General features: G+C 41.0%; 3 protein-coding genes across 10 annotated transcripts in view; 2 read left to right on the top strand and 1 right to left on the bottom strand.

Annotated features, from left to right (window-relative positions):
• HSF4 (heat shock transcription factor 4) overlaps positions 1 to 3,320 on the top strand; it is a 39,667-nt gene extending 36,347 nt beyond the window's left edge. For 3 of the 4 annotated variants that reach the window (XM_030282472.4, XM_002188792.5, XM_072934261.1), the window contains exon 13: positions 628 to 3,320. In XM_030282472.4, the coding sequence (XP_030138332.3) occupies positions 628 to 824 (197 nt within the window). In that variant the 3' untranslated portion in view covers positions 825 to 3,320. The remainder of the gene's footprint in view (positions 1 to 627) is intronic. The other variant, XM_030282473.4, reaches the window with a different exon arrangement.
• Positions 3,321 to 4,223: 903 nt separating this feature from the next.
• Positions 4,224 to 16,299, bottom strand: DNAAF1 (dynein axonemal assembly factor 1). Of its 3 annotated transcripts, none has more exons than XM_030282471.4 (12): positions 15,968 to 16,299; positions 14,802 to 14,937; positions 13,883 to 13,974; positions 12,827 to 13,048; positions 11,938 to 12,104; positions 11,563 to 11,684; positions 10,827 to 11,011; positions 10,182 to 10,436; positions 9,495 to 9,607; positions 6,752 to 6,814; positions 5,298 to 5,646; positions 4,224 to 5,011 (listed from the first exon to the last, which is right to left on the bottom strand). In XM_030282471.4, exons 1-12 carry the CDS (start codon positions 16,104 to 16,106, stop codon positions 4,914 to 4,916), a joined length of 1,941 nt encoding a protein of 646 aa, XP_030138331.4. In that variant the 5' UTR covers positions 16,107 to 16,299; the 3' UTR covers positions 4,224 to 4,913. The 3 variants fall into 3 exon arrangements, with proteins under 3 accessions (XP_030138331.4, XP_030138330.4, XP_072790360.1); XM_030282470.4 differs by having other exon boundaries at positions 5,298 to 5,649; positions 15,968 to 16,298; XM_072934259.1 differs by lacking the exon at positions 12,827 to 13,048 and having other exon boundaries at positions 5,298 to 5,649; positions 15,968 to 16,298.
• Positions 16,257 to 21,692, top strand: HSDL1 (hydroxysteroid dehydrogenase like 1). Of its 3 annotated transcripts, none has more exons than XM_002191044.6 (5): positions 16,257 to 16,354; positions 17,161 to 17,393; positions 18,007 to 18,452; positions 20,316 to 20,543; positions 21,416 to 21,692. In XM_002191044.6, exons 2-5 carry the CDS (start codon positions 17,174 to 17,176, stop codon positions 21,515 to 21,517), a joined length of 996 nt encoding a protein of 331 aa, XP_002191080.3. In that variant the 5' UTR covers positions 16,257 to 16,354; positions 17,161 to 17,173; the 3' UTR covers positions 21,518 to 21,692. The 3 variants fall into 3 exon arrangements, with proteins under 3 accessions (XP_002191080.3, XP_072790365.1, XP_030138340.3); XM_072934264.1 differs by having other exon boundaries at positions 16,347 to 16,365; XM_030282480.4 differs by lacking the exon at positions 16,257 to 16,354 and adding an exon at positions 16,389 to 16,552.
• The last annotated feature ends 55 nt before the right edge of the window (positions 21,693 to 21,747 follow it).

The raw sequence follows: 21,747 nt of genomic DNA, 5'->3' as shown, positions 1-21,747 counted from the left end.
TGACTCTGACAAAGTGTGTTATTGACCTTAGATATGAATCCAGCAGTCATGGTATATGTTCATGTGTGTTCAGCTGGGACAGACCTGAAAGAGAAGCTCTTGTGAGATTGTAGCTTTTTAGGTGGCTACAGCACCCAGTTTGGTGCTGGAGCCACCTGAACCTGCCCCAGTTTTGATTCACTGTGTGCCATTCAAGGACTTCCAGCCTCAGCCTCTTTCGTGAGCACCTCAAAGGCATTAAAAGCCCGGGTATACTGAAGAGAGTCCTTGAGCATCCTCTGTTTGCAAAGCCTTTCTACAAAGAGGGAGAAAGACACATCTTGAGTGAAGGAGAAGAGCAGCTGCTCTCATCCTCTTCTCAGTGTTTCCAACATTCAGCCATCCCTCCTTCGCTTGTGAGGCATCTCAGCTTTCAGGCAGAACTCACCTGGTGACCTGCAGAGATTCCCCTTGATTTTAGTGGGCTTTTGAGTGATTCCAAGTTCTACTCAGGTGTTTCCAGGCCATTTTGCTGGAGTGAGGCTCCTCAGTCCCTGCTGCAGTTGAGATTTGTCACTTTTCAGTTCTACATATGTAAAACTAGGAACCTGCCTTCCAGAAGCTGAATTTTCTGCTGTTTGTTCCTAGGGAAAGATGTCATTCTTGAAAGTGCCCAGCAGCTCCTCCTCGACCGTCAGTCCATCTTTGGGAATGACCTCATCAGCTTGCCTGAAAATTCATCACTTTATGTTCCTTCTGAAAATATAGTTTCCTACATGTCCTCTGTGGGTGTCCAAGGAGATATCCCTCTAAACCTGAGTTCTTCCACGGACAACAGTCAGTGATTTAGCTCGCAAGAAATAAAACCTCCCTCCCACCCATCCAAGCATCCACAGGTTTGAATGTAAAAAACAAAACTGACTCAGAAACCCACAAGAGAGTTTCTTTTAGTGCCTTTTTTTTTTTTTTTTTTTTGAGTAGGTGGAAATGGTCAGTAGCTGTTGCATTACCCTCCCTGCACCTGGATTTCAGCGGTTTTTTTTAAAAAATACTACTTCTGGTGCTTGCTCCGAGGGGGAGTGAGAACTTGCCAGGATTTTTTTTTTTCATTGAAAATGTTTTAGAAATTTCAAATCTTTTAATAAAATTTAAGTGAAGAGTAGCTTTAAAGTCCATCTGAGACTTCATAAAATAGTGATCCTGACTAGTGCCTGCAATGGCAAACTGTTGGATTTTATTAGGGCAGCACAGATTAGCTAAGATGCCTGACCCTTGTTGATGCTGGTTATTGAATAGGAAAATAATTCTACATGCCAGTCCAATGCTCTAAAAAGATTTTTTATCTATTTTCTGGGTTTGATGGGATGCACCTGTTCCTCTTAGGGTGAGTAGGAAAAAGATCTCTTGGGGTGTGTAGAAGCTTGTTTTCTGAGTGACCCCACCAAGAATGTGCCTCTGGCTCTTAGGGGAGCTACAGACCATCACAGGCTGCAAAACATCCCATGCTGAGTTGAGAGTTTTGTTGTTTGGGATTTGTTTTGCCCCAAATTTATTTTCTCTTACATAAAGGCAGGGCACTCCATGCTTAAAAAATAGAAAAGGGATAGACCTTTTCTGCACACACAATTTTCCATGTGCAGAGAGGCCTGAGGGAGTGCACTCTGGGTTTTGGTGCTGGCTAAGTATTTCATGTCCAGTCCAATGGGTTTTTTTTCCTTGGCTTTGACCTGTTCTATTTCCCCTGAAGATGTGCCTGTTGATTTAGTGATGTATAAGATCTGATTAAACTGTTTAATTTATTGGATCCCCTTTTTAGATGGACTCTCAGCTGCTCAGTGTAGGAGAGAGGCCGAATGGTTAGTCCACCATGTCCCACAAACTTTCCTTCTGTCCTTTGTGCATCTGAGACCAGCCTTAAAGGCTGAACTAACCTTCCCCATCCATGTGGTTTCTGACAACTGAGTTTCTCAACAAAGCAGAGCTTTGTTTTTTATGCTGTAGTTCTAATGAGAACGTATTATTTATCTCAGTATCTTCTACCTGAGTTGCTTTTCCTTAGGAAGGTTACCCAAATGCAGTAGGACAGACCCAGGAAATTCAATTAACTCAGGCCTCCTGAGGGCTTAGACAGCGAGGTTTAAGCTGTGCCTGCATAATTTGAAGAAATGCTTTGCCTGCCTTCATTGTCATGAAAACTCTTGGCTATGAACCACATTTCTGAGCATTGTGGTCAAACAGCATCCACCCCAAAGCATAACTAATCGCTCAGATGAGTGCAGGCTCAAAAATCTCCTCAGTAAGATGAGCATTTTTAAAATGGACCTTCCTGTCAGAGCCCTTTCCTCCATCCATTTATCACTATGTGAACAAATGTGTTAGTTAAGAAACATTCACTTTTGAGCACATTTTTGCCCAGCTGATTCCTGTGCTGGGAGCTCTGTCACGGCCTTAGTGGTGTGGTCTGTGCAGGAGTGAGGTTGTGAGAGCTCCTGAATTAATCCCGGCCACAGTTTTTGTGTTCAGGACTAAGGGAAAATTCCAGCAGCCCCACTGGCCTGGTATTTAGATGATGTGCTTGAGTGTATCCTGGACAAGGTTTTTCTTTTTGAGAGATTTGTGCTTAGAAATTTCACCTAGGTCAGCCCATTTCCACCCTATTTTGCCCTTTCCAGCGATGGAAAGTCATTGAGTTGCACTCTGTTTACTTCTTTTCTCATAGGTAATTGAAAACTGCCTGGTGTCTCCTGACACCGACAGTGTATGTTCAAGATTTACACCCTTCTCTGAGCTTCCACACTCCAGGCTGCTGTCCTGTTAACACTGAATGTATTGATGCAACAAGATATTTAAGCACATGCTTAACTTCAAGCTCCTGAGTAGTTTTCCTGTATTTCTATGGAGCCTGTCACATGCTTGAGTCTGGGCATAGCTCATGTCTGACTGGATTGTCTGGTTGGGGTTGAGAAAGGAACTCCTGGGGAGCGCTGCCCGTGGGCACAGCCAGGTGGAGCTGGGCCCTGGCTCTGTCTCGGGCTGTGTCCCACAGGGCAGGCTCCAGCCTGTGCTCGTGGGGAGCAGCCTCTCAGGAGGGCTCCAGGGGTTTTCTTTAGGCTTTTTGCTCTACTAGAAACATGAGATTGGAGCTTGATGGTGAGAGAGGAACCTCCAGGAAGAGCAATCGGGAGCCATTGCTGTGAAGAAGGAAGCTTGTGTTCCTCAGCTTTTTACATTGTTAATTTTACTTGAAGGTGATGTGCTGAGACTGCGTTTTTGCACTACGCTGTACATTTGTAAAGTTTTACAGAAGACACTAATTAAACATGTTTCCTTTTTCTCATTTAGTCCTGCTTTGGCATTTCTCTCACTCCTTTCATCTGTCCCTTACTCCCTTTCTCCTTCCCAAATCCTCAGAGACAAGTGAAGATTGCTTCGAAGCATTCAGATTCCCCTGTGAGGGCCCGTGGGTGGGTTGTGGTCACTGAACACACAGGGCTGGGGAGACCTTCCATGTAAAATGTGGCTAAGTAAACACAGCTTGGAAAGCTGCTGAATTCTTCAAACTAAAATGCCACTCAGGGTGGATATAGCTGGTAAAATCAGGATCACAGTAAAATAATCTACAGTTCTTGAAACTATTTCCTGTTGTTTTTCCCCCTCATTTGTCCTATTTTTATTGCTTTCAGTGATAACAGAGCTCAAACTTCACTCTTGGAATTATTTTTTAAACTTTTTGTTTGCAAACATAATGTGATCCTTTCTGCTTACTTGTTTTTAGTGTAGTAAGTGGATACCAGGACAGGCACCAAAATGCAGCATGGAAAATGCAAAACCCAAAGTCCTAAAAATAGTACTTATCCAGAAAGCTGACAGCTTTCTATCAGAAAATGAAGCAGCTACATTTTTATGGTGGAGCTCATACAGGTTGGTAGCAGCATTTGCAGCTTTCTGAAGAGCAGATTCTAGCTCCGGTGCTTTCAGATAGCCCTGTGCTCCACAGGCCCTTGGTTTACCTCCTGTCCTGGAGGCCAAGGCTTTTGCCAGCATGTTTTAACTCGAGCAAGGTGGAAAATGGATGAAATTTCAAGCAATTGTGTTGTCCTCAGAGAGGGTTACTGTGAGGTCTGTTTCTCTTGCCACCAGATGGCACCTAAGCCCAGGTGATAGGAAACACCTTTTCAAACAGCCCACAGAAATTCTTTAAATTTTTTAAAGCCCACATTTCTTTAAAGGTGCACACCTAAAAGAACTGTTAAATTCTATTTATTACAAATTGTTAGAGATGTATAGAAATATGAAAAAAGACATTAATCTAAACTTGTCTATACTCAAAATCCACATCCTGAGACACATCTTAATGTAAAACAATAACAGCAATAGACATAAGTGTATGTTTCATTACAGATGCCCTAAAAGGTAAAACCAGATATTCTGTGCATGGATGCTATTTCTGCATCTTTTTAGGCATAAGCAATCATAATGCCAAGGAATATTAGATCAGTAAAATATCCCATCAAGAAGCAATCTCCATTTGCTATTGGAGTCCATCTGCTATGATGTACACTGGTATGGATTTAAACTATCGAACAGCAAATGAAAATATATGCATTTACAAATAGAATTTTTATTTCGTCAAATGACACATTGAATTAGGCTTGAAACTCCATCTGTAATGAAACTCTGATATATAAACATGTAACTAAGGCATTTCTAGAAGGATGCAAAGGCACAAATAACACAAGACTGGAATTTAACCTCAAAACAGTAGTTTTCAAAGTTGTGACCAGGCAGCTGCCCTGAGGAGCGTGGAGCCAAGGGCAGTGAGTTTTGATATCACAGTGTTAGGTCAGTTTTAACAAATGGTCCCATTGTCAGCCTCCATATTTTGGGAATATTTCCACACGGTGCTTCAGATTTGGTCTGGTTTTTCAAAGTGATTAATCCAATCCACTCTCATCATCCTTGTCACCTTGTGCTTTATGAGGGCATCCTTCCCCCTCAGCCTGGTCCTGTGCTTCTCTATCACTGCCATTCCCTGTTAAAAACACAAAAGCAATGGGCAAATGAAACTCGCACATGATCTTTAATACTGAAAAAAGAAATATAGAGCCCAATTTTTAAATGCCATTTAAATAAAAATCAGTAAGAAATTCTCTGTAGAAAAAGAAAACATTTTCATTCCAAATTTATTAGGATTCCCACATAAATGAAAGGAAGAGGTGATTGTAACTAATAACCTTCAACAGGAGCTGAACAGATCCTTAGTGTGTCTGTGCCAAACCCTGTTTTCTCTGTGATTAATAATGTCACTGTATTCTTACCATCCTCTTTCCATGAGCTTGGGTTGTCTGGTTGATGACAGTCTGGTGACAACAGCAGATGATCCTTGGGGTCAGTGATTATCTCTTGTATCAAGGGTTTCAAAGGGGCTACTTCTTCATGTTTGATCTCCATGTATCCTTCTGAATTATCCGGCTCTGTAAAGAAGCTTTTGAGAAGGGGTCTTAAGTGCTCCTTTTCATGTCCTTTATGGTTCTGACATACATTTGAAAAAATTGCTGTTGGAACTTCTTCTACTGAATTCTCAAGCATGCTTCTATTGTTTTCCTCTAATGTAGAATTGCTGTCATCTGTCACTTCAGAAATTATCTCAATCTTTGGGTGACAGTTCTGCTGTAAAGGTAGAAATGTAATTGAAAAATTATTCTTAGATACAAAAGCCAAAGGATGGGTAAATATCTCTTGGATCCATGTAACTGTTATCAGCTTTAATGTGATGTTATCATAAAATATATAGAATATATGCTTCACCCATAGTTCTGCTGCTTTGTGAATGAATCTTAGGTTAGCAATTTCTCAGGCATCATCAATGAACTGACCATAACTAACTAACAGTTCATAAAAAGAACAGTGTGTTCTGATATTCTACTCCAAGCAGGGAAATGTGACCAACATCTTAATCTGTTTCAGCTGAGAACTGAGCAGCCTTTGGAGCAGGACAGCTTCTAACACATCTTCTTTCCCTAATCCTCTTTCCTTGCCTTCTTTTAATTTTTTTTTTTATTTAGTAGCTTTGTTGGCCAAGACATTTTGCAACCCTGTTGTGAGTCTGTGATCAAAGGGCAAATCAATTTCATGCCTTATGCTGGCTGTAGGAACAGTTGGCATTACCTTGGAAAGACTTGTAAGAGCATGTACTCTACCAGCCTCTGTCTCCAGCAAGGCCAGTATGATTCTATGATCAGCATGCAAATCAAAACTGTGCTTTTAAACTTTGTTGTCTTCTTTTTTCTCTTCTAATTTCTCCTTACAGGCTTGTGCCTAAAAGATTAGTTTGAGCAAAGCAAAACTCTAAGGTGGACAGGGACTGGCCTGCAGTAGAGAGAAGGAGTTTCAATTTCTCTGTGATTTCAGTGAGCTGAAAAATCAGATTTTATTCATCAGCAGGCAATTTGCACCATATTAATACTGGTACAGTATAATCTTTAGTATAACACTACATGCTATTAAGAAATTAAACTTATGTAAATGTTGCATTACTGATCATAAGTTTTTATTCTATTTTTGCTAGACAATAATGTAACAAAGGAAGATTTAAACAAAGGAAGATTTACATGTAGATATGAACTACTGAAACCATCCATTTTAATTTGTAAATTCATAAGTGATTGCATCTCCCAAATGAGCATTTCACAACTTAGATTATCCTCAATTTGCAGAACCTTTGCAAATGTATTTAGGGAAGTTTCATTACTGGAATTAATGAAAATGTTACCTTTTGAACAAAGATTTCCTCTTCTGGGGCAAACTCACTTACATCTTCTAAATCAGGCAGATCCTGAAAACAATCACAGATCAATACTCAGTGGGAAGAGCTACTGTAACCCATGAAAAATGACATCTCTGGCTCATTGGACAACTCCTCCAAAGCAGTGCTCATCAGGGTGTGAGGCCACAGCCAGCAGGACCCCCCTGCCATCCCCTCACAGGCACAGTTTTCTGTTAAGCACAAGCGGGAAAGAGAAAATTCATGTTTCCAGAAATAGCAAATGGGAAAGCAACAGCCCTAATGTCAGACTGAATGCTGTTTTTTACTATGCTATATGATTATGAAGGAAAACAGGATAAAGAATAAGGCATTACCAGGATTTTAAAAGTAAACATGGTTTATTCTCTTAGCTGTTTCCTATCTATTGAATAGACTTAATCCCAGTTGCAATCCATCTCTATGGGTAAGTGCCAAATCCAGACCTGCAGTCTTCCTGAAATTGCATATCAAGTAAACTCTGTTAACATAAATACACCTAATAAACCAATGTTTTACTGTGAATGCCTCATAATTAAGACACAGAACTGCAAACTTCCTGAGAACTGTTTTTCCTCAGACAGGTCTGACAATTTCAGCTTTCCACTAAAAAATATTATCTCAGACACCTATCATTTGCTGACATGAAAGGAAACACAGAAGGTGGGAATGCAAAATCACAGGTAGAAACTAATACCTTTTTGCCATTTTTTTTACTGTAGGTCAATACTGGGATAAGCATATCCTTTTGTTTTTAGATATTTTTAGCACTTAATGACTTCATAGCAGGCTGCTTGGCATGGTAGCATCAGGAACATCTGTACTGTCTTGTGTGGTGAAGGTTATTACACAATTAAAATCAAAAAAGGAAAATTCTCCTTCCTGATATCGTTGCAGCTAATGTAGCATGTCCTGAAGTCACAGAGTTTTATAAAAATTGCATTGAAAATGGACAAATTAAGATCTGAGACTAACATGGAGTTTGATGTCAACAGGGAGATGAAATAGCTCTTGGTCTTGTTTCAGTCATCAGGGTGCATTTGCAGATTAACTAGGAGTTAACCCAGTCTAGATATGTGGGAATGTGGTTCCCACACTGCCAAGGCATGTGCAGCAACAGGAGCTTGTTTCTGCTTGACACAGGGATGTCATAACCACCCATTGCAAATCCTCCTCTACTCTTCTCCCTTATATTCTCCCTGAGACCACCTAAAGACTCAGGATATGAATAAAGACAGCGGTGCTGCTCCAGAGCCTCTCGCCATTGGCATCTTCCCAGCCATTCCCTGCTATGTCAGCACTAAGATTCTTTGGAATATCTGCAATAGGGTAAGTACTGGAGGCTGTTGGGAGAGGCTCTTTCTATTACTGAATGTTGTTGGAGAAGAAGTAGCATAGAACACTGAAATGTGCATTAGTATGTGATTTGGGTTTGGTTTTCCTTCTGTAGAACTAAAATAGTCCCACTTTTTACATCTCTAAAACCCCACAGATGTCTGCTTAAGAGTTACTTTTATACTGCCTTGAAGTTTGTACACAGGATCATCCTTTGGTGCCATAGAGCATCAAGGGAAAAACAAATACTGAATCAAGGAGATCTTCACATTGTGGGTACCTACAGTGTCACTACATATTTAAAGCCTTTACTTCAAACACTGCAAGATATACTTTTAAGAATAATATTTTTCATACTTTAACTGCTGCCCATTCTCTCAACTACCTTTTTTAAACCTATGATTAAAAATAGCTAAACAGGAGGAGGCAGCAGCAAACCCTCTAGTGGAGCAGTGTGCTGAGCCCTTCAATAACAACGTGGAATTTTTGCCTGGGAAATTAACAGCACAGCAGAGATATGAGGCTTTTCTGCCAGTAGTTAACAAGGGCAATACAGGGTATCACAGAGTGTATTAAGTGCTCTGGGAAGTCATAACCTTTTATTGCTGATAATATCACAGTCTGACACTGTTAGTTTATCAGCAGTATCCTAATTAGGACATGTTGAACAATTCTCCTTTGAAGTGAGGTTGTATTTTTCAGTGGTATCTATGTTCTCCTCATGGTTAAATGTGGCAAACATATTTAAATGTTGCATCAGATGCATCAGATAGACATTTTAGTTAACAGAAGATCATACTACAAATGTAAATGACTTATATATCTGAATAATGTACATTCTGCTCTTCCTGGAAACAGACATCAGAGTTCTATTTTGAGAATTAATGTATAGTATCTAACACTTCTGGGTAACATTTACAATGATCGGGGTGCTATTTCTTCCCTATGGCTTTTCTGCAATAGTTCACATTTTCAACTGCATATTTCATTTGAGTTTTGATTAAGAGACAAATGTGTCTACTAGATTCTTTTCGCTGTAATTTCTGTTTTTAAATGAGAGCCTCATTAGCTTCTCCACAGAAATCACAAAGATAGAAGGTCAAGTTTAGGTGATTTACAGGACAAAAGGATTTATAGGATAAAATATTTAAGGACAAAATAAACTTTGGAAGCATTCTTCATAAATGCTCCAATGGAGAGAATATCCCTGCAGCTTTACTTTTTGGGTTTTTCTTCTTTATTTCTTTTTATTTTTCCTAACAGTAGACCTTTCTTTAAAACCTGTCCATACAGTTTTATTAGCCACAATGTTACAAGAATTAACTTGGGAGGACCATACACACATGTGAACTTCTCAAAGTCTGACTCCAATACATACATCAAGAGAAAGTGCTGCCAGTGTCTCCAGTTTGAACTGTTCCATTTCAGCATGTTCCTCCTCCCTCTCAGGAAGCATGGCCTGGTCAGTAGCTGCCTCCTGTCCTGGTAGATCTATAGAATAATCAATAGTCAGTTGCAGAGAACCAGCTGAATAAAAAATGTCTACATTGCAAGCACTGCAGAACCAGACTGCTGAGGACTGACCACCACTGCAGAATTCACAGCTCACTCCAATGCTTTGTTTCTCTATTATTTTCTGTGTCTCTCTTTGTATAAATTAATATATGCATTTTGCATATGTGTTCCACAAATCTATAAAAGCAATTCTCCATGTGTGAAGGTACAAAACCATCTCTAGAGTGATGACCAGCCCCTGTTGGCAGACAGACTGCCCAGTTTATGTGGGAACAAGGCAAGTCTGTGAACTCTCCTGGCCTTTCACTAAACCTGGCATGTTTGACAGGTGGAGTTTCAGGTTAAGCCCTCAGAAATTTACTATTTATTGTATTTAAAGAATATTTTACCCAGTATTGCTTGATTTCACCTAGTCACTGGAAATCTAATGGAATGTTTTTATGTATCAATTAGTTGGCTTGAGCCACAGCAGAGGCAGTGCTCTAAGACAGAGGTTGGCTCATCACCTCTGCATGCTCAGTTTGGTTTGGCTCTTCACTGTGTACGTTACCATCTGCCTCCTTGTTGAAATTTGCACATTTGTAGGAGTTTGGTTCCTGTGCATCCTCTTGAACTTCATCAGGCATATTTCCAGATGTGAAATCACTATCTCCTCTATTTGGTAGAAGTGTTACTGCTTCATCACAAACATCAAAACCCTCATTTTTAAATTTCTCGGTCTTTTCTTGAGCTTCTTCTTCTGATCTATTTGAAGTTTCTGTTGTATTAGAATTTCCATCACCATCTTTTGAATTTGAAGGTGCTCCTACAAAAGAAAGAATTTAATTAAGATTGCTGAGCTAATCTACCACTGTTCATTTTAAATTTCTAAACACTACTACAATGGGCTAGAATATGCATCAAAAGCTCCTACTTTGAGCAGCTATCCATGGATAACTAGTCCTCCCAAGACTGCAGCAATGCTGTTTTCCCATCTCAACTCCCCAGCAAACAGAAGTTCCCCAGAAAAAAAAATACATCCTTGAGGATTTCAATGGATCAGCAACAAGTGCCGTTTACTCTCTCCTTTGTACAATCCACTTACTTGAAAAAAAAGTTTTTAATTGTTAGTCAATTCAAAGATGTATCAGATAAAGACTCCTCTGCACATTCAAACTGAAGTGGTCACAGACATCTTCCAAAACAGTAAACAAACCTTCTTGGGTATCTGTTGCAACTCCTTCCATGCACTTTTGTCTCCTCTTTTCCTGTGCTCTTTGCCTAATTGCTGCTAACGCATCAATGCTATCTTGGATTTTTTTTCTCTCTCTGGTTTCCCATTTTTCCCTTTCTGCTTTCTCAGCTTCAAGCCCTCCAACAGCCCAGGCTTCTGCACAGGCTCTAATGAAAACACAAAAGCTCACTGTAGGACAGCTATAAAAGCCCACCTTTGCAAGGAAAGAGAAATTTAAAAGCGTTTGCAACAACACAAAATATATGCAAGAGAAAAAAGCAGATAGCAGTGACAATCCCTTATGCAAGAGGGATGTTGTTTATCTCACAAAAGATGTGTTTAAATGTATTTATCTCACAAAAGAAATAGAAATACCCAAATGCTGATTGGTGATTACACCACCAGAGATTGGTCTGATCTTGGTTCAGCTGTTCCAGATACCTGCTCAGTTTCTGTTGAAATCAGGATCTGCCTCTGGTCTACAGACATGGTGTGAGACAGTTCTGTTCAATAATTATTTTGTGAAAAAATATATTGTTTTTTTTCTAGGTATGTTAGATTTAGAACTCTGTAGTACAATACTCTTCTCCTCAAAGTCATCCACCTTCAATAAATTATTCTGGTCAATCTTCCTTCCATGACAGTATTGACAAAAAATGGATGAGTGATTGTTAGCACTTGATTCTTGCTGTGTAAAGAAGATGGCTGTGTTTCTTACCTATCCTTTGGGAAAACTGGTCTGTCATCCAGATATGTCAGCTGTTTTAGTCGAACAGTGAGTGTTTTTCTATAGTTAGGAATTTTCTTTATCACCTCATTTCCCATCAAGTTCAGCACATGCTAGAGAAACAAGGGAAACAATTTTTAAGCTTGAGTAGCAAAAACCCCAGCCTGGATATGCACTTCCTCTGTCATTTGAAAAGCAAGAAATGAATAAAACATCCAAGGTGTTACAGGTGGTCTACCAGAAACAAAATAATGTTTAATAATGTTTCTTTTAGACTGATACCTACTGTGCACTGAAGTACCCAACACCACCACTTGATGGGGTTCACCCACACATGACACAAACCCTCAGCTATTTTTGGCTTACCAGATTGGGCATGGTCTCCAGAACAGCTACAATACTTGGATCACTTAGATTGTTGTGGGAAAGATCAAGAACAGAAATACTTGGGCATTCCTGCAAGTGCTGGATGTCTTCCACTGTTCGTAACTTATTGTGAGCGATCTGCAGAGTCTGCAGGACTTTCAGACAAGCTGCCAGAAAGATCAGTACAATGAAAGGAAAGGTAAGAGTTGTCACTTCACAGAGGGTTTTTTGAGCAGGTAAAAAACTGCATTGTCAAACTAATAGTTTATACTGAATTTGGAGCTTTTTTTATGAAGTGGTTATTCTGATATGTATACTTTTTGGCTAGGCTTCCAGAGCTGCTTTTTTCAACCCAGGGAAAAATAGGTGCTTAGATTTGGGATGGCAGTTGTTTTTAATTACATTTCAAACTAATCAGTTACACAAAAGTAAGAGCTTGTGTTACAATATTGTTCAATGTATGCAAGTAGTAATACACAGAAATAGTTTTTTATTTTCTGATGAAGACAGAATCAATCTTTTAGCAGATACAAAAGATTTGGTAATTGTGTCTGCAACTGCCAAAGCATATCTTAACTGTAAAGTAAATGGTGAAAACTGGATTGCCTGTCTGCAACACAGATAAATACTTAGATGGTATTAAGAAGGAGGGAAAACTACTTCATTATCCTAGGTATCTATGTGAAAGTAGTTGATGTGTGTTTTCTGTTTCTCAACATAGGTTTTATTCCACCACAGAAGCCCTGTAGGCTTTGGTATGGATATTGTGCAAAATTCTAACAGAAATTTTAAAATCTTTTGAAACTAGTGCCACTAACAAAAGCTTAGTCAGAGCTTAGGAAATATGGGCTTGCCAGAGGCTAAAACCTGTTGCAGAAAAAGTTCTTACAGAGATTCTCAATGGTCCTAATGTAGTTGTTACTGATATTGAGGGAATCCAGCTTTTGTAAGGGTTCAAGGTTTTCAATTTTCTCAATTAAATTGAGTTGCAAGTAGAGGCAACGCAACTCTGTCTGAGCCTCCAAATTCTCGATTTTTCTTAAGCCATTGCATTGCAGCCACAAACACTTCAATCCAGTATATTCTTCAAGATTCTGCAGTTGGTCAAATCCTACAGAGAAAAAAAGATGTTTTAAAATGAAATGGCATTGGCTGAAAATGGCTCTTCGGATGAGAAAACTCCATTAAACCAGAGCTGCTGAAACAGCCTGAGAGAACACTGGTGCTGAAGTTACTGCAATATTTCCACTGAATTCATGGTACTGTTTCTGGCCCATAAAGGGCAAAACCAAGTTGGTACCTATTCTGGTCTGTATCTCAGCAGCCCTTTAGATGCTCAATAATACATAGCAAAAGCAAGGCTGAATGTAGAAGGTAGTATATCCTATTTATTTGGAAGAATTCTTAGGCTAACTTGGGCCAGGTAACTGCCTCATGCAAAAACCTGCTCCGAGATCACCAGAGGATGAGTAATGTTCATTCGAACAATTTTTTTCTTTAAGTAGTGTTTGCAAACATGCAGCAAGTATTTACTGTTTATTTTCCTCTTGACCATTTTTACTTGGCAGTAAAAAAAGTTCCAAAAGCTGGAAAAAGCTCTTTATACAAACAATTTAAGGAAAAATACGTGTTTTCCTCTGAGAGCAACCCAGGCCAGTATTTTAATTTACATTTCTCAGAGGCTCCTGTTTCAGTAAAAGAAACCATAAATATGTCCCTTGATTCCTACTGATCCTTTAGATGGCTCCACAAAGTGAGTTAAATGTACAGTTTACTTTTCCACCTTGATATTGACTCATTTTGATTCCCAAATCCAGTATTACATAAAATTGCTTTTCTCATTTAGAAGAATGACAAGATACCTTACCTCAGTGAGCCATGAAGTAAATTCTCTGCTAAAATGGTACTTAGAATAATCAAGCTAGGCAGTCATGTTCACTCTTACCTTTATAGTGCAAGTACAGTGTATCATTTAAGTACGGGGTCCAGTATAATTTCTGCTGTTTACAGATGTCTAGCAGAGTCTTTTTTGTCATCCTAAAATAATACAGGAATCAAAAGCAAAATAAAAGATGCATTTCAGTGCACATTCTGAGATCTTTGGTTTCCTTACAGATTCCATTGCAACACAACAATTCTTTCATGCAAAAGAAACAGCTACAGCTTTCAAAATTGTATTTTAAAAAAAGCTGTCTTTTTTTTTAGTGTGGCTTTTCATTTCTACCTTTGAAGTGAGTTACCAGGCCCTTCTGCTTAAAAAAACAGTTTTCACAGGAATACAGGCAGGGAATTAGAGAGTCCATCTTCTTGGAAGAGGGCAGCATGATTTTATGTTAGCTTCTGGTTCCAGTGTTAGCTTCCTCTCCAATTCTTTCCCCTGTTCCTCATTGCTTTGGTACAGGGCCTTTGGTGGCAGAGCCAAAATGGAACATTTTTCTCAAGCTAGAAAAATCAATAGTAATCAACCCAACATTTTATTGACATGCGGACTCTGAAGTAGCACTCAAGAAAGTGAGCACTCAAGATATACAGCTGTTGGTTGGCTGGGAATGCCACTAGGAATTAACAGAATGCTTTGTCTGAACTGATGCAGAGAAATGGCTAAATCTACTGGCACATGACTTCCACTGGAGTTTGCACAATTTTCTCCAGATCCATTAAATGACTTCATCATGTGGTCAGAATGTAGTTTGCTATAGTGGCCATAAAACCCAAACATCTGTCCAGATGCTGGAAATAGCACTAATACCTGATTTATCCATTATTCTCAAGTTCATCTTCAAAATTGCTCTCCAGAACTGAGATGAACACACAGAATAGCAAAACTCCTGATGATGCCAACACATCCACAAACAATGTATTACCTTACAGAGCCTCTCTTTTCTTGTGTCCTTTGACTGGATGAGCTGGTTCCAGACTTCTCATCAATGCCTGATTTTTGTTCATTATGTTGATCTGCACTGGACATACAGTTGACTTCTTTCTCTTGAGTTTTAGCAGCTTTTTAAATAAGAAAACGAGTTGCAATTTAACAGCAAGGGTGGGGAAAATGTATCATGTTGCCAGTTACTTTAGAGACATATTGAAGAGCACTTGAATATGAATTTGAAGAAGAGAGTGTTTTAACCAAGATTTCTGCTGAGATTTTTAATGAAACTTAACTTTTTTACACAGCATCATAAACCAAATAGTAGCAATTGAAATCTGCATATTTATTTTTTTTAATATCTGGAAGTCAGAGAGTACCCATTATTCTTAATGTACAGTCACAATAAAGTACTGACACCAGTGTTCTTACAGTGTTAGACATTTAATATGTATTACATTTAATTAATACCAATTTGAGATCAATGTAAATAGACTTCAGCAATGGTGTATCAGTCACCCCAAGCACTGTTAGTCCAGCTCTTCTACCAGTGTACTCTTTTGCACTCCTTGCACTTGTAGTTCATACATTTAAAGAGAAAGTGCAAACAAGATGACTGAACCAGCTTACTTAAGTATGACTATAATTAAAAGACAATAATCGGACATACTTAGTAACACAAGAGGCAATGGACTGAAACTGATGCACAGGAAGTTCCACCTGCACATAGGGAAGAACTTTTCTGTGCGGGTGACCATGCACTGGAGCTGTTTGCCCGGAGAGCCGTGAAGTGTCCCTCACTGGGGATGTTCCAGAGCCATCCGGACACAGCCCTGTGCCCTGGGATGGCCCTGCCTGAGCAGGGAGCGCGGCCAATGACCCGCTGCGGGCCCTGAACCATCCCGTGACTTGTGATTTAGAGGTCAGGTTGGCTGTGTGATTGCAACACTGGAAGAAATACTTCTGCGGCAACAGCAAAATAAAGAAATATCAGGAAAAGAAAAAAAGACCGCAGGAAGACAGCAATTGAGTATGCCTCAGTTATGTCAGGATTCCCAGTGACTTTGCTGGCAGAAAGCACACCCTCGTATTTGCATCCAGATGAGTGTGAACAGCCGTGATGTGCAGTCTTTGTGTGCGGGCGAGCGAGCCGGAGGGGCTCACCTGTGCTCCCAGCGCTGCCCTCACGCTCTGTGCGGGCACCTCCGCTCCCGGGGTCGCCCAACGGCGCCTCCGACGCCTCAGGCGCCGGGACCTCCGCACTGCGGCCGCCGTCCGGGTCTCCAGCGGGCGTCGCCTGCATCCTAACAGCCCCGAACCGGTGTGGGATCTACGCTCTGCCTTTTTCAGACAAAATGTCCGCAGGCTTTAGTCGGCGGCAGGCGAGGGACGGAGCGGAGCCCGAGCCGCGGCCGCCGCCTCAGCCGTGGCCATGGCGACGCCGCGCGCAGCCCCACAAGGCCCCGCGGCCGCTCCCGGCGGCCCCGCGCGGCGCAGGCGGCGGCGGGCGCGGGCGGTGCGGCGGGCGGATAGCCCGGCCCGGCCGCGCGGGTGAGGCTGCGGTGGGTCCGTCCGGGACAGCCCGGGCCAGGGACGGCCCCGGCCGGGGCTGGGCGAGGGGCCGAGGCGCCGGGCCAGCTCGCTGGGGCTGCGCGGGGAGGGCGCGCCGGAGCCCGCTGTCCCGCCCTGGGCGAGGGGCGGGCGGGGTGTGGCAGTGTCGGGCGGCGCGGCGGGTCCTGCAGAGGAGAGGTGCTTGTTTAAAAAAAACTTTTAACTAGTAAAAGCCGTGTGGACGGATTTGTGCTGGTTTATAAAACGTTTTAACTAGTGAAAGGCATGTGAGGCACCGCAAGCGCGGTGTGCCTGATGCAGTGTACCGTGCCGTGGTTCAAGGACAGCGGCAGATGCGGTGCTTTTGGCTGCCCTGGTGATTGCCGTGCTGCCGCTGAGCCTTCGCTGGCTCTCATGTAGCTTTTTGTCCTTGAAAGAGCCCATTGTTTCTTTGTTTCTCAGCTCTTGCGTGCTGGTTATCCTTGCCTCTCTTGTAGGTAGTTTTTCATCTTCCGACATTGGTTTTCACCTGTTCTGCTTTAATTGTTTTATTTACAGAATCGTTGCTCATTGATTTTGCAGTATAACTGATTAATAGCTCAACCCTAGGAAAAGGGTTTAAACAGTACCTAAACCAGTGAGGTTGATGGTAGGTGACACACAAATTTAAGCACACTGACTTGTGGTTTTTCTGCATCAAAATAGTGCTCAAACTGTAAAATGCTGCATCTCAAAGGTTATCCATACAGTGAAGAGTTTACATGGCCCAAGAGGCAATTGTAATTGCATGTGTCTTTTTTTTTCAGGTTTGTGATCACCATGGCTGCAGTGGATCGATTCTCCCTCTTGTACAGAGAAATCAGTCGCTCCTGCAGTGTCTATTTAGAAGCCCTGGCTATTGTTGGGGCTTGGTACACAGTCAGAAAGTGCGTGTCCCTGGCCTTGGACACTTACAGCGCGCTCAGGCTGCACGTGATCCCAAAGCTGATTGGGGAGATTGATCTTGTCAAGAAGTACGGGAAGTGGGCCGTGGTCACGGGTAAGAGATGAAGTGGTGAATTTCTTTGTGTTTATGAAACATATTGTGCCAGTACTGTGAAATTTGGTGGCTTGTGGCGCTGGGTGAGCTTTACATTGCAGGCTGGAGCCTGTATTGTCTCTGGTTGCAGGTTAATCTGCCTGAGTGGTGGCTATTACTCATTGCCTTTATAAATTAATTCCTCAGGAGATGGGCAAGCTAAGTGAGTTGACTGACTGCTGAGAAAGAATCACAGCAATTGTTGCCCAAATTTGCAAGGTACCTCTTGATCACCTGCAAGTGTAGACAGAGATGTAGACAAGACCTCTTTTTGCTATGGGGTGTTCATATGTGCCCTAGTTCTTCAGCAAGGTTTGAGTCCTGTATCTCTGACATCCCTGCTTTTCATTAAAGCTCTCTCTTGTTGTCATAGAAAATATAAAACTTTTATGAGGGGAATTGCAGAAGGTAGTTGACAGTGTTGTCTTTTCTGTTGTGTCTTTGTATTCAATATATTTAGTGCCACATGATCTCAGAAAAAGGAATAAAGCTATAATTGAAAGAACTGTCAAGATAGAAGGCTAGTGTCGCTGTGTTTTTCACTTGTGTGATCTATTGCTGTTTTCTCTTGCAGGTAGCACAGATGGTATTGGGAAGGCTTATGCTGAAGAACTGGCAAAGCGTGGTGTCAACATCATCTTAGTCAGCCGAAACAAAGAGAAGCTGGAGGCTGTATCCAGGAGCATATCTGAAACCTATAGAGTGGAAACAGATTTCATAGTAGCTGATTTCAGCAAGGGGCGTGAGCTTTACCCAGCCATTAAGGAGGCTCTGAAAGACAGAGAAGTTGGGATTTTGGTGAATAATGTAGGAATATTTTATGCCTACACAGACTATTTTACTAATCTGTCTGAGGATATACTATGGGACTTGATCCATGTAAATATTGCTTCTGCTACCATGATGACACATATTGTGCTGCCAGGCATGGTAAAGAAGAAGAAAGGGGCCATTGTGAACGTTTCTTCAGCAGCCTGTTGTCAGCCAACACCGATGTTGACAGTCTATGGAGCCACTAAAGTAAGTTGGGCTGTAGTGTTAAATGGCATGCACTGGAAACACATTCAGTAAGGATGTCAAAATACTTGAATGTTTTCTAGGGATTTATTTAAGTTTTGGAGGTGAATACTACATGTATTATGCAGTAAATTCTTCATCCTCACCAGTGTTGGGCTTTGAACCAAAGTCAATGCTTTTGGATTTTGTGTGAAGTGTGGCATAACAGTCATTCTAGGAGAAATGCTGCCTTTCTCGGATGCACAAAGCAGAGAGGCAGTTCTGTGGGCCCCATTGAAAGGATCAAGAATTTCATCTCTCTCTTCTTCAGCTGGACTATACACATACCTAAAGTCTCTTGCATACCAGTATTTGGTAGCAAAAAGGGCTATACTTCTGCTTAAGCCACCACTGTGACACAGAGTGTGGCCAAATCAAGCTGCTGCTTCGTGTAATACCAAGGAATGTTGTGGCATATGTGGGGACAAGTGAAAGGAACTCCCCCATAATTGTCCTTCCTGAAGAGCTCCAAGCAGTGAATAGGACTGGGCAGCTGGGTGATGCTGGAAGAATGAATGCTCATGGTGGATTTACACTGCATGACATGCTGCTGAATCCACAGGAGCAGTGGAAGGATCTCACCCAGATCCAGTGTCTAAGCACAAGGGGTTATTGCTCCCAGCTGTCCATGGCTGCCTTCTGTTGTAGCCTTGCTCCTGACATTGCTATTTTATTTCCTTTGGCCTGGAGGAAACCCAGTTCTTACTACCCTAAGGTGTAAAACTCCTTGCAGACTTCCTTCAGTTGGAAACTGGCTTACAATTACTGTTTCTGTGCAGAGTATCTGCCCCTTTGGTTATGCTAAGTGTATGTAGAGCTGCACTCTGAATTAAAACAATTAAGAGGCTCGACTGAGAAAGAAGAATCACAAATGTACCAAAGTTTCTTGATTTAACTGAGATAATCCAAATGCTAGATGAGCAATCCAGCTTTAAGCCTGGCCTCAGAACACAGAAGTGAGAACAAGCTGCTGTAACATCCTAAGCCTCTTTGTATAGTAACAATTTATAATGCTTGAAGTGGTTGTTTTAATTTTCCTAAAGCAGCTGTAAGAGAATTTGTACAAGATGCTTTCCCAGCAAACTGTTGGGAAAACCTTTTGCAAGGCTGGTTGGAAGAAGCAATATATCTGCTCACAAGTTGAGTCTAAAATGCTCTTTCTCAGGGAGAACTGGCTGTGTGGCACAGCAGCAGTAGCTTCAGCAGGGAAGGCATCAGTGTTGGTGCCCTGATAAGACTGAGCCAGGCTCATGTTTCAGTCTGATTCCAGCAGTCCCACTTATCAGCCTTGTGCTTTTCTTCTTCTGTCAAAGTAAAATGGGCTAAAGGAGGCAATGCAGATAAACATTAACAAATATTTTTGCCTAAGAGAGTCCCAGGAAATAACTATCCTGGGCTCTGGAGAAGACAGTTGAATGCAAAATTCACCTGTAAATGTATTAAAGAATGGGACTTTATTTTTTTCTTCTGACGGTAGTAGGTATAATTGTCTGTAGAGTGTCCTTGCAATGCCCCCAGACCAGATAAGGTGTTTGTTTAGGATGAAATAAATGTTTTTGTATTATTTTTAAGCAGAAATTGTCAGATTGTGATAAGCAGTCACTTTGTCCTGCAAGTTACTGTACCGTGGCAGGTTTATAGCAATTAACAACACAGAGAAATGTTGATAATACTTTAAAAAATAATATTTTATACTATTTATTAATATTTATTGAGCTGGTGCATAAAATATGTTAAAACTTCTGTAATTTTAATAAAACTTTGCCTTGAGATTTCATTGTTTAAAAAAAAAAAGAAAAAAGTGTCTTTCTGCTTTTGTTTTTCTAGAGCTACTTGGACTATTTCAGTAGATCACTACATTATGAGTATGCCTCTAAAGGAATTTTTGTTCAGAGTCTAACACCATTTGTAACTACTACAAAAATGGTAGCATTCAGCAGCACAATATCAAAGAAATGGATCTTTTTTCCTACTGCTGAAGAATATGCAAGTCATGCTGTTTCTACTCTTGGGCTATCCATAAGGACCACTGGTTGCTGGAAGCATGCAATACAGGTAATGGAATGAATTAAACTATTTCATGTTTGCCAGTAGAAGCAAATCAGCTGTTTATTTTCTTAGGAGTCTGAATGAAAACTGCTCATTATGAAAAAGTATAATATATATTGTAGACTTTAAGGCATTGTGCCATATTTTCTCACTAGTTCTTCTATATCAACTTATGCTTGTCCGTGCTTATTTTTAAGATCAGAGAGTGAATCCAATTCTCCCTTGAAATGCACAGCAAAAATGGGGAAGAGACAACTTTTTACTGATTAGCAGAGTGTCTCATTTCTCTTACGGTGTTGCTGACTAGGCAAGTGTTTCACTGTCTTCTGTGAAATGGCTTTTTTCAGTCTTAATATATTGAGCATATTTGTGCTTTGGGGAAGAGTGGGTAGAGAGGATGGAATAACAGCAGCAAAAGACCTGTATTTTCATCCATTTGTTGGGGTTTTGATTTTTGGGGCAGACGGTTTTATGCATATTGGTCACATCTCATGTATCCTACATAGTGGCTTCCTAGATGGGCATGACTAGATGGAAATGAAAAAGTAGGGATTAGTCCAAAAGGAATAAAAGAGACAGGATGCATTCTGGCAAAATGTGGCAATGAATGGAAGTGGGCAGAATTGCTGTTGTGAACTCAAACAAATCAGGATTCAGTATTTATTTGCAGAACTTAACTGCTCAGCTGTGGGCACTACATCCGAAACAATTGAATATACGTGCTTCAAGGGGTTGAATTTAAGGCTTAGTTGATGATATTCAAGAACTTTTTGTCTTGCTTTAGTAGTGATTTGAGAAACGGTTTAATGGAATGTATCTTAATCTGTCCCTTTCTGTAATTTTTTTCTGTTTCCTTGTCTCCCTGTGCCTCTTCACAGTGGACACTGGGCGAGTGCCTGCCTGAGTGGATGTGGGCATGGTTTGCACTGTATTTGAACAGAATTCTACGCAAGCAAGCTTTGGCAGCCAAAGCGAAATAGGAGTAGCTCGATGTCCCACAAGACAGTTTTCATCAGAATGCTGCAAAAATGTTCAGTGAACCTTGGAGGACTTACTGTAATTTATCCATACCTTGTTAAGGAAGCTGCGTAACCTAGACAACAGAAGTCTGGATCCCCTCTGTATCCTTGTATTAAATAGCTCCTCTGCCGCTGATGTTCTTGACGTTAATCTCTATTCACTTTCTAGTTGAGATAATTGAGCATGAGCA

Source organism: Taeniopygia guttata, chromosome 11, assembly GCF_048771995.1.
Source record: "Taeniopygia guttata chromosome 11, bTaeGut7.mat, whole genome shotgun sequence".
Taxonomy (NCBI): domain Eukaryota; kingdom Metazoa; phylum Chordata; class Aves; order Passeriformes; family Estrildidae; genus Taeniopygia; species Taeniopygia guttata.
This window is presented reverse-complemented; position numbering and strand designations above follow the sequence as displayed.